At 45.2% G+C, this 12772-nt stretch overlaps 1 protein-coding gene across 2 annotated transcripts in view; it reads left to right on the forward strand.

Annotated features, from left to right (window-relative positions):
* Positions 1-12772, forward strand: part of ATP10B (ATPase phospholipid transporting 10B (putative)) — a 240216-nt gene that overhangs the window by 186609 nt on the left and 40835 nt on the right. For both annotated transcript variants that reach the window (XM_025209816.1, XM_025209817.1), the window contains 2 exons: positions 2307-2413; positions 11653-11784. In XM_025209816.1, the coding sequence (XP_025065601.1) occupies positions 2307-2413; positions 11653-11784 (239 nt within the window). The remainder of the gene's footprint in view (positions 1-2306; positions 2414-11652; positions 11785-12772) is intronic.

Here is a 12772-nt window from a genome sequence, read left to right on the forward strand (position 1 = left end):
TTCCTGAATTGAATCCAGGTCAGAGGGACATATGGAGGCTTATATTTTATAATTTCGCCGAGGCCTTATCTAAACTCCTAAACAAAGAAACAATATTGTTTTGGGGTTTTTTCCATTTCAGTGTATTAGCAAAGATGTTTTAACTGACACGAATATCTAACACATCTTCAGTTTTGAGGCAATTAAATTTTATTGCACCATAAACTGTTTCATGTACAAGCCATATTTAGGGTATGTCTACATCTCAGCAACAGTCTGTCCTGTCAAGGATGTTTCCAAGCCTGCCCTACCACTCACTCCCTCTTGCAGGCTTCATACCTATTAGGCTGCTATGGGATCATCCCCAGTGGCCATTTTCAAGCATGCTGGAGACCCAGGTCTTGACAGCAACTGCAGGTGATGATCTAGAACAGGCTCACCAAAGTATTTCTGGGTGTAGTGTGTGCACGCAGGAACAGATTGTCAAGGCATAGTCATAAGCCTCCCAGCTGGGAACATTTCCCTCACTCTGACCCTCATCATGGCTTCATATTGCAATCTAGAAGTTTTACTTCTCTGGCTAATTCATGAAATTTAACATTAAGCCATATTCCAATAGTCCTGATGTGAACCTATATTTTACAGGACATAAGCACACCAGCCTTCTGCTTGGTGCCAAGCCACATGGCTGGCAGCTTCTTCAGTCATGTGGAATGGGCAGTTCTTCAGCTGGCCAATGCTGGCTCCAGGACCCCTAGCCTGACCCCAGGGGCCCCTGCCAGCTACTGCATGATCCCTGGGCACTGTGCCCCACCACTGCAGACATGTGCCAGGCAACACTGTCCCGCCAGACCCCAGCTCTGCCTCCCAGGGCTTCTGCCAGTTGCTGTGTGCCCCCTGGGCACCATACCCCACTGCTGGGGGCATGTGCTGGGTGCTGCAACCCCCTGGATCCTGGCTCTGACCTGCAGGGCCCCACCCAGCTGCTGCCTGCCACCTGGGCACTGTGCCCCACTGCTGGGGGCATGTGCCAGGCACTGCAGCCCCCCAGATTCCAGTTTCAACCCCCAAGAACCGTGCCAGGTAGAGCCTACCTCCCAGGCACCGTGCCTCATGCCAGCAGACACATGCTGCCCAACATTGCCACCCTGAGCCCCAGCCTGACCTCCCAAGGCCCCTGCCAGCACAAGACTGCCCCCCATACCTCCTTCCCTGCCAACCTGAAGCTGCCCTCCTGTCCCGCCTGCCAGCTCAGGGCTACCCCTGGAGCTCTCTTCCAGTCTAAGGCTGCCCCCCTGTGCCCTTTCCAGCCTGGTGCTGGCACCTAGGAAGCTGCTTCTGGAGCCTGGATCTCTCCCTGGCTGCTGCAGAGGGGTAGAGCAGGGTAAGACCAGCCCTGAACGAAGCTGCTCCTGTCGGGCTCAATTTGCTCCCAATTCAAATGCACATGTAGATGTGTGCCTGGGAGCAGTTTAATGCACCTGTATTTACTACACAGTCAATTCAGAGATATTAATTGTATGTTTAGACATGCCAACTGAGGCTAAAATCCAGCAGTAGTAAATGAAAATCACAAATACTTGGAAACCTCATTTGATCCTGACTTTTAAGATAGCAATACATGCCACACTGTTAAAATCAACCCACATCATAAGTTCAGGCTTTGGGAATGACCTCAGGAAGGAACCTCATTTTGTGTGTATCAAACTTGCTTCAGTGTCAGGGGCCACGTAATAAATTGATGGAGTACCTCCCTAATGATTTGCTTGCTGAAAAAAAATCAAGGCTTTACTAGCAATCAGGTCTGTCCTATGAAAAGGGATCCTAAGTTGTGAGTCTGGGAAGGGAAATAATGTTGGGTCTAGAGATAGTGAAACTCTTGCCTTGCATGTGGATCTTCCCTGAGATAAGAACTGTGAATATTGTCCTTAAATGCTAATGTTGAGTCTGTTAACCTAAATCTGAAGGAGAACACCTGTGAGTGTTCCTCAATAAATCCATCTGAATCCTGGTTTAAATTGTATAACCGTCTTCTCTTCACAGATGCTAAAATGTATCTATCAGGCAAAGAACACAATCAAAAAGGGTATCCTATGAATGACTCCGGTTTCAGTCTTGACAATATCTCCATACTAGTTGGTTTTAATAGGTGCCCAGACTTCTGGACACATCCTCTTAGGCAGGGTTTGGATTGGGGCCAAATAAAGTGAAATATTTTTTTCAGTCCTTACAACTCTGGAATTCCATCCCAAGAACAAATAATTACATATTAGATATGTATGAGAATAAAAAAGGGATATTGCATCATTTATTTTCCTTCTTTGCAGGGAGCAGCCTGATAGCAAAAAGATTGGTTTTAGCAGCGAAAACCTTTTGCTTCGTGGATGTACAATCAGAAACACTGAAGTCGCAATAGGAATTGTTATCTATGCAGGTAAAAAAAATACTTTTCATCTAGCTAAGTTTGTCTTTGGATAACTTCAAGTGAATATGTATAGTCTAACACTGAGCCATAATCTTGCATTTTGCTTTAAGAAGTAGTAGTCCACAGGCAAAATGTAGCTTGCTAAAATGGAGGCACTGGCCATTTATTTCTAAAGTTGCTGTATCATTCAACTCAGTCCCTGGTGCCTAATAGTAAATAGGCAGATGATTTGACTTGTGAGCTGAATTTTGATGTCCTGCAGCAGTTACTCAAATTGCCAGACAGAGTGAAGAAAAGATAAAATGCTGTGTTCCATATCCCATCTCATTCCTTAGCTTCTCTTATTCCTTGGAGTCTCACAACAGCAGAGACTCCCTATGCCTGAAGAAGGGTGATTGTGCCCAAAAACTTGCTAAGAACCAAAAATCCATATCCCATCTCTGAATTCAGAATAGCAAGTAAGCAGGGCCACATAGAGAAATAACTTTTATTTATACAAATATGTATACTAACTGTGAAGACATTGGTACCCAGATCTGCAGCAGAAACCATAAGGTGCATAGGTGCTGTTAGGCCTGCTCTTTCTGAGCTAAAAGCTGGTGCATCAGAAGTGATTCTCCTGAGCTCTAGAGGAACAGTAACTGTGCTTACCCCACAGACTTACTGACCTTTTGAGACACCATTCACCTCCTGAGTTATTCATTTATGTCTCTGGCTCTCTCTTTGTGTTGGTGGGCTGTGTTCTTTTCTAGCACAGATTACCAAACTCCATTACTCCAAACTCCATTACTTCCCTCCTAGAAATCACTTAAAAAAAATAGCAGGGAGCCATTCCCACTGAAGTTCTTTTAGGAACCGGAGTCCAATTTTTCATGTTTAGCCCAGTCAATTCTCAGTATGGTCCTCTGGCCACTTGTACAGACTTTACATTTCTTCTCATCGCTGGTCTCTTCACTGCTTACTCCACTAATCATGAAGGTTACAGTCTCAAATTCATTCTTGAATCACAGTGACTTTGACCCAAGCATATCTTCAATATGATTTTTCAGCTGAGGCCTAACTGTTAATGTCAGTGTAAAAGTTGATTCCCTTTTCCTTCTAAAATTAGATTCATCTGAGCCAGCACTTGTTTCATTTCTGGGACTCATTGACATTGATTATACTTTAGCTTTCAGTCATGATCCATAACCTTTTCTGAGCCACCCTTAGCAGTCACATTATATAACGGCACATTTTCCATTTGTATAAGTCTATTACCCCTTAAACTTCCTTTTTAATAGAGGCTTCTGCCTTGTGGAACAGTCTTTTAGTGTGATTGCTTAGCCTGCATGACACATGTGGCTGCACGTTTCATGTCTGTGTAAATGATTAACTGTGAGGCAGCTGTGCTAAGAGTAAAGTGCATGCAGGTCTTTTTGCAGAAGCTTTGGGCTAGACCAGGGGTGCTCAGCCACCAGCTTAGGGGTCAAATGCAGCCTGCAGAGCCATCACATCTGGCCTGCATTGCTCCCCAGGGATCAGGAATTTGGCAGAAGAGAGCAGTGGCCATTAGAACCATAAACTCGTACAAAATTAGGGTTGAAAGGGACTTCAGGAGCTCATCTAGTTCAACCTCCTGCTCAAAACAGAACCAACTGTATCATCCCAGCCAAGACTTTGTCTAGCAGGGTTTTCTAAACCTCCAAGGATGAAGATTCTTCAATCTCTATGGGTAACCTGTTCCAGTGCTTTACTACCCTCTTAGTGAGAAAGTTTTTCCTAATATCCAACCTAAATTATATTGCTGCAACTCAAGACCATTGCTTCTTGTTCTGTCATCTTCCATGACTGAAAACAGTCTAGTCCCATCCTCTGTGTAATGATCCTTCAGGTAGCTGAAGACTGCTATTAAATCCTGTCAGTCTTTTCTTCTGCAAACTAAATGAGCCCAGTTCTCTCAGCCTCTTCTTATAAGTCATGTGCCCCAACTCCCTAAACATTTTTGTTGCCCTCTGCTGGATTCTCTTCAATTTGTCTGCATCCTTCCTGTAGTAGGGGGTCCAAACTGGACACAGTACTCCAGATGTGTCCTTGCCAGTGCCAAATAGAGTAATCACTTCCCTCAATTTACTAGCAGTACTCCTATTAATGCAGCCCAGTATGCCATTAGTCTTCTTTGCAACAAGGGCACACTTGTGGCTCATATTCAGCTTATTGTCCACTGTAACCCCCCGGGTCCCTTTCTGCAGAGCTGCTGCTTAGCCTCTCAGTTCCCAGCCTGTACAGGAGCATGGGGTTGTTCTGTCCTAACTGCAGAGCGGCTGCTTAGCCTCTCAGTTCCCAGCCTGTACAGGAGCATGGGGTTGTTCTGTCCTAAGTGCAGGACTTTACATTTCTCCTTGTTGAACCTTATGAGATTTCATTTAGTCCAATCTCTGATTTGTTGAGGTCTCTCTGAATCCTAGCCCTATCCTCCAGTATATTTACTACTTCCCCCCAGCTTCGTGTCATCCACAAACTTCCTGAGAGTGCACTCAATCCCATCTTCCAGGTCATTGATGAAGATATTGAATAAAACTAGCCCCAGGGCCAGTCCCTGGGGCACTCCACTTGATACCGGCTGCCAAATAGATGTCAAACCATTGACTACTATCCCCTGAGCCCAATGATCCAGCCAATATTCTATCTACCTTTTAGACCACTCATCTAATCCATACTTCCTTAGCTTGCTTGCAAGAATGTTGTGAGAGACCATATTAGAAGCCTTGCTGTAGTCAAGATATATCTTGTCCACTGGGGCTGTGCGAAGCTTCAATCACTGGTTCGATTCGCCAGAGATTTGGCCCAATTTGATGGCCAAATCTCCAAATGCTAATTGAATTGGGAGACCCTTTAATCTCTCTGAAGTGAATCATAACCCTCCAAATCAATTCAGGCAGATTTGGAAAGATTTGGTGATTCAGACATAGACACAGCTTTAAATGTTTTTTCTACATACCTCAAGGTACCAGGTGGCTCGTGAATGCTGTGATGCTGAAGTGGATAAAGTGTCCCACAGGAGTGCAAGGGGCTCCCCAGCACACTCAGCAGCAGACCCAGAAGTGGACCAGAAGCACTTTTGGTCCACTTCCGGGTCCGCCGGGGAGCACACCGGGGTCCCCCTCCATTGCCCCTTCCTCTGGTTCAGCAACTGGTGCCTCCTTGGTCTGGGGGGGCCCTCAGCATGCTCCCCAGCAGACCCAGAAGTGGACCAGAAATACTTCTGGTCCACTTCTGGGTTCACCACCAAGCACACGGTGGGGTGGGGGGGGGGTGCCCATGCTCCTGTAGGACGCTCCGTCTGCCCCACCATTGCAGCATTCATGAGCTGCACCTGGTACCTTGAGATATGAAGAAAAAACATTTAAAGCTGTGTCTATGGCTGAATCACTGATTCTCCGAATCAGCATCAAATCTTCAGATTCAGATTCAGCTGAATGAATTGGGGACAGCGATACTAATCAACTAATCAAATCACTGTCCCTGATTCAAGTCAAATCCAAATTGAACACAGCCCATTTCACATGCCCCTAATGTCCACTGCTCTTCCCACATCCACAAAGCCAGTTATCTCAGCATAGAAGGCAATCATATTGGTCAGGTATGACTTGTCCTTGGTGAATCCATGCTGACTGTTGCTAATCACCACCTTCTCCTCCACGTGCTTAGAAATGAATTCTTTGAGGAACTGTTCCATGATTTTTCCAGGGACTGAGGTGAGCAGTAGGTCAGGAAGACCATGGCCCCTGGTTGGCCTCTTCAACACTCTCCAAAAACTTCCTGGATTGCCTGTGCACTGCTGTATTGCCCTCCCAGCAGATGCCAGGGTGATTGAAGCAGTGGCATACCATGGGTCTCTGGCACCCGGGGGCCAATACTTGCAATTGCGCACCCCCCCATCTGTGGCCGACCGCTGAGTGGGGGGTGCTCCCCCAGTGGCCAATAGCCGAGCCCAGAAACACTGGTGGTGGAACCAGAAGTGCTGGCAGTGAAACTGGAAGTGCCAGCAGGGGACCAAGCACCCTCTAGAGGGCCCAGCCAGCGGCCCCTCCACCGAGGCCGGCACCCAGGGCCTCCCCCCCACCCCCTCCATTGGTATGCCACTGGATTGACGTCTTCCATGATAATCAGGGCCTGTGATTAGGAAACTTCAGTTAGCTGTTTAAAGGAAGCCTCATCTACCTTGTCTGGTGGTCTATAGCAGGCACCCACTGCATCATCACCCTTGTTGATCTGCCCTCTGACCCTAACCCAAAGACTTCCAACAAGACTATCTCCAATTTCATGCTGGACCATGAGCAATCATACAACTCCTTTACATAAAGTACAACTATTCCTCCTCTTCTCCCCTCCCTGTCCTTCCTGAACAGTTTATAGTCATCCATGACAATGCTCTGGTCATGTGAGCTATTCCACCAAGTCTCTGTTATTCCACTCACATCCTAGTTCAGTGACTGTGTGAGGACTTCCAGTTTTTCCTGCTAGTTTCCCAGGCATTCCATGTTAATGCAGCCACCCTCCGGTCTGCCAAATTCCCAAGCCCCACATGCCCAGTTGGTGCTAGGCCAGGCTGCAACCCCTTCCCCTGTGGGGGCCACCTCCCACCCTGGCTTCTGGATCAGAGTTGAGGCACAGCCCCCACCCTCCCTTTGGGGCTAGGTTGGAGCCTGGCCACACCACTTTCCCTTTCTGTAGGGCCAGGTCAAGCTCCTTTCCCCAGCAGGGCTATGTTGAGGCTAGCTTGCCCCTGCCCCCCTCCACATGGCTAGATAGTAGGATGCGCAAAGCAGGCCATATTCGATTCAGATTTGGCCTGATTCAGGGGACAGTGATTCAATTTGTGGATTCAGATCACTGTCCCAATTAGACTTGGTCACATCCGAATCTAAAGATGTAATACTAATAGAGAGAATCAGTGATTCGGCCATAGACACAGCTTTAAATGTTTTTTCTACATACCTCGAGGTACCAGGAGCATTGGAAGGGCTCCCGCATGCTCAGCGGCAGACCTGGAAGTGGACCAGAAGTATTTCCAGTCCATTTCTGGGTTCACCGCCAAGCGCACAGGGGACCCGCCTCCCACCCCCTGCACCTCCCCAGCTTGGTAATCAGCTGTGGGAGGACCCCAGGTGTCACAGGCCAGCTGGGCACTGTGAGTATATCAATTTAGCCACTAGGCTGTTTGGTTCGGGATTGAGGAGGCAGAGTTGGGAGTAAAGCAAAGGCAAAGTTATTATAGCTTACACACACACAACAGTTAACAAAAAGATAAATGCAATAAGCAAATAATGCAGTATTAAAGAGCTAATAGTAAATAATAACAACAGATAGATAGATCAATCTCTCACAGGCTAGCAGAGCACTGTGAGGGTATCAGCCACTGGCTGTTTAAAACAACAAATAGACATGGGTTGGCAACTTATCGATAGTCCCTCAATGCCAGGTACGCGCCAGGTGATTTCAGCAAAGTCAGGCATCCCTGATCGACGCTGTCCGAGGGATTACCAGGGAAAATCCCTTGATCAGGATCCAATCCTCACTCACACCGGGAGTCCGGAGTCCGGGCTTGGAACAGCAATTACCGTCCTATTCCCTCCTTCCTGTTGATCACCTGACGCACACACTTTTTATACCTAGTTTTATGCTAATCTGTTGGTTTTAGAGCCATTCACAATTTTGTTCTCTAGCTGTTACCCTATGGGATTAAAAGGTGTTAAAAATTATTATAAAAGGTTACTACCCAGATTTGGGTTTATCCAATAAGCAAATTGCAACACAGCATCTTTAGGTTTGAAATTAACATTACTCCACCTAAATCCAACCCCTTTAAAACTCTCTGACTACGCTTTTTTGAGATGTGCTTTTCTGGAATGTGCTGGGTAGGCCAGACAGTTGAATCCAGTTTTTATTATCATCAAGGCTAAATTCTGAGCAAGAAAAAACCATTAAGTCAGCTAATCTTACAACTATAGCTGTCTTTGAGGCCTAGTTAGTTCCACAAACAGTTACAAGTTACATTTGCGGGTTACAAAAATACAAGCTTTATATTAGACAAAAATTCCAAATGGCTCTAAGAAGCACATATTTATTGCTTATTAATTTCTTTGGTTCTAGCCGCCACACCCAGGTGCCCCCTCAAACCCAGGAGGCACCAGTCGCTGGGCTGGGGAGTGGGGGGAGGGTCCCCTGCACACTCTGCGGCAAATAGTACCCACTCTACCAAATAGTACCCACTAAGCACTAGATTGGGAGCACCAACTTGATCCTGCCTGTGGACAGACCAGGCACTACCAATCTGGCCCACTGGACCAAAGGATTAGACCATAAGATGTGCTATTCTGATAACAATGGTGAGCTGCAACCTGAGTGGAGTGTCCCCACAACTGAGAGGATAGTGGAAGGAAGAACAGAGACTTCACCCCAGTGGCTAAGAAGAATGGAGGATGGATTCCTCGTCTGTCCAATGGCTAGAAAGTGAGAGAAATCAATACTTGCTTGCCATACCCAAGACATAAATGACATATTGAGCTAAACGGTATATATGGAAGGGTCAAAGAGTAGTGGAATTTATTTTAGCTAGTTTTACTTGGTCTCTAGCTTTTTGTTTTAGCCTGCCACAAGGTGATGTCTGCATTCAACCTGTGTGAATGGATAGTTTTTAATTTATTCTTGATTAAAAAACAAACAAAAAAAATGTTTAGCTTAAAACGTCGTGTTTGATCCCAAATAAAACATTATGCTAAACTAAAGTTCCCCTTGCCCCCCTGTGAACCAGCCAGCCCTCCCCAACCCCGCATCCCACAAGCCATTCTGGGTGCCGCTAGATTTATTAACGTTTTTCACTGCCAGAGCTGAGGAAGTAAGTATCAGTCAGGGCAAAGGCAGGAGGGATGAGGGAGTCTGGTCACTGGGAGGGTTGGGGGGGGCCAAAAATATCCCCTGGTCGCCCCACAAACCTCCCTCTCAACCCTGTGAGCTCCCCTAAACCCGTCAGACCCTCCTTAACCCCAACAATCCCCCATGGATCGAGCCTGTCCCTAAATCCCCACAATTACTCCTGCAGATCCCATTTGCCCCCTGTTTCCCCCATAGACCCCTGGTTTCCCCCCCACTGATTCCCCCAACCCTTGCCTGCTAGCCCTGTTCATCCTGACTTTACTTAAATGGATGGCCATTTTGAACACGGTGTAACATCCCATTAAGCTCCCCAAACATCTGCACTTAGCCTTTATCCCCAGGGAAGATGAATGAAGAAATAAACATACATGACATGGTTTAATGCCCTGCAGGAAGTTATTCAGACATCACAATGAAGGGTAGAATATAAGAAAATGATTAGAATAGAAAAAGTGGGCTCTATGAGTAGGTTTTTAATACCAGTCCCTTATTTCCATTACAAATGTAGTAATTTGATTCTAATTTAATAAGCCTATTTTTTTCTGTCCTACTGTGTTGCTGGCACTTTACATTCACACAGTGAGAGCTAAGTGACATTCAGATCTTTCATTGCAGGATCTGACACACTGGATTTTCTTTATGTTAAAGCAGAAAATGTGGGTAGCAACTTCTAATTAAGCCAATTTAACCGCTGAGAAATATTAAGTAGTTTTAGAAATCAGTAGGACCACCTAATCAAGTGATTAATATTCTATAAAAATATAGATTGCTTACTTTACACCCATTTCATCTCAACTATATAGCAGTATGAAGAAAGTGCATATATCTTTCACCACAGTTTCAAATACTGGTGCAAACCTCCTTAGCCTGCTGACTTGGCTCTCTTTGCAGGAGTAAGATGTAGAGGACAGCTGAAATTGGTAATGTAACAGGTTTTTTTGTGATCTTTTCGACCCAGTTTCTAATACCTGAAACACTTTACTCTAATGAAATGTTTACCTCCACCAAAAAGATGTATTTTGGAAATTCTGGAAGAACTTTCTTTTTTGGAAATTTTCCGACTTCAGTCTTTCACTTCCTCCATAACAGGATCAGGGTTGCCACCAATGAAGCACACTTGCCACTCTCATTCAGTACCAACCAAATGCCATGAATGAAGTAATATAGCCTCCATAAAGAAGCACTGAGAACATGTAAATAAGCACACCTGAAAAGGACTGCCTAAAATTACCACTGCATACATACCAAGAGTTGCTTTACTGTAGCTACATTGCATGAAAGAGTGGGTCCCCTCAAAGTGGCTGTGTGTGGGCAGAGCATACACTGTTTGTGGCACTGTGGGGATCAGCCTGTAGGCGATGCAGACAAGTCCTTAGAATCTGTGTTTTGCATTTGCATTTACGAATACCCTATCTGTGCATATGTGTGTGTGTGTGTGTGCGTGCGCATGTGTTGATAGAAGCGTATGTGTATAGCTATAGCTATAAATAAATGGAAATATAACTATATTCATAGCTAAGGCTACACTATGATTTGCAATTTAAAGTAGGATGTGAACCTATCCACATTGTTTAATTGTGTGCTGTTAACTACAGATGCGCCTTAACTCTGCTAACGTAGTAGGTTTCTAGGCATAAGCAGAACTTTGATCATGGTGTAACCTCGTAAGCAATGCACAAATGTTTCAACTTAAGTTTAATTTTCGAAACAGCAGTTGAGATGCTATGTAACAGGCTAGGGACCCACAGCTGTGGTTTACAAGTGTCCTGCTATAATGTGTCTTCTATGCCTATGGTATTATAACCTGCTCCTTCCCAACAAGTAATAGCAAGTATAGAAGACAGAAAAGCACTTATCCTTCTGCCATGCCCCTCCAGCTGTTGCACCACTTACTACTGAAACCTTCCACTAGGGCAGGGGTACTCAACCCCAGGCCCATGGGCCAGCCCCAGCCCTCAATACTGTGTAATCCAGCTCATGGGGCTGTTAGCTGTGGCATGTAGGGTGGGGCAGGGGTCCAGTCCCAATGTCACAGGGCCCTGGAGCCTGATCCTGGTGTCCAGAGTCAGGCAGATGTGGCACAGAGCCCTGGAGCTGGATGCTGGGGTGGTGCAGGTTCCAGTCTAGCCCATGGACCAGCCCTGTATCACTACTCTGACCTGCAGGGCCAAAAGATTGAGAGTCACTGCACTGGGGCATTCTTGGAGTCAAATGAAGATTGTGGAAGCACCAGGATATGACTATTAGACATGGTTCTTATTTCTGACAAGGTTAGAAGCAGTGGGGGGGTTTTAAACTAATTAAATGAAACTGTTTCTATTTGTGTTTTGAAGGTCATGAAACGAAGGCCATGCTAAATAACAGTGGCCCTCGTTACAAACGCAGCAAGATAGAGCGACGGATGAACATGGATATTTTCTTCTGTGTGGGACTCCTGTTCATTATGTGTCTGATTGGAGCACTTGGTATGCAATAACAATGCAAATCGCAGCTTCTATTTGATGTGCTGTTATACTTTGTGGTGATTTAAGGTTTGTTTTTATGATGGATGTGAGTGATGTCAAAGTTGGTCTGAACACCCTTTACTCTGGCAAACCTCAACTTTCTTCATTCAAACTTCAGTGGTGAATTACAGGCAAATTGAAATTAAAATACCAAACCTGCATAATCCAGGTGTGAGAGGAAATTCTGCTCTGAGTAGAAATTTTTCAGGTCAGATTCATCTTTGATTCCAGTATGACTTGCTAGATTACTAATCACAGAAGCTGTTACCTTCATTACTTTGCAACACATTGCATGACAGGCTTCCTTCCAGTTTTGATTATCTATATTGTATCAATCAGCCCAGGTTCTTGAAATGTTGATGAAGAAAGTTTAAGTCTCAAGAGTTTTCCAGGAGCCACTCCTTTAGTGACTAGAAAGGCGGTGCTTCTTTTGTGGTCTCTAAGCATTTTCACTAAACTTGATCAGAGCCAACATTCCCAAAGTGCTGCTGCTGGGGTGGGATTTCATGCATGCAGAGTTGTATTGCACAGCACCTGTAAAGTTTTCTAGAGGTTGGCCTGGAGAATTGTTATGTGATAGACCAGAAAGCCATCAGATTACTACTTTTAGAAGTAAACGAGCATCAGCAAAGAGGAATCTACTTCAGTTGAACAATAAAACTGATGTAATCACTTCTTAATTTTTTTGCTTCATGTTGCAGTGGCTCATAAATGGGATTTCAATTTGACAATCAAGTTCTTCGTGAGAGACAGAGACTTTATTTTCATTGTTCCTAGGTCACTGTCCTACAGATCTAGACACTTGTCTTTTGTCACACTGATGTGAATAGTAACATCCTTTGATACAAGGCTTGATATGTGGTCCAAGATGCAAGAAGAAATAAACATTTAAAGACTATTTTATTTGCTCACATTTAACAAAAAGGTAGACAAAACATAAAACACTCTT

The sequence above is a fragment of the Alligator sinensis genome, unplaced genomic scaffold, assembly GCF_000455745.1.
Source record: "Alligator sinensis unplaced genomic scaffold, ASM45574v1 scaffold830_1, whole genome shotgun sequence".
NCBI lineage: Eukaryota > Metazoa > Chordata > Crocodylia > Alligatoridae > Alligator > Alligator sinensis.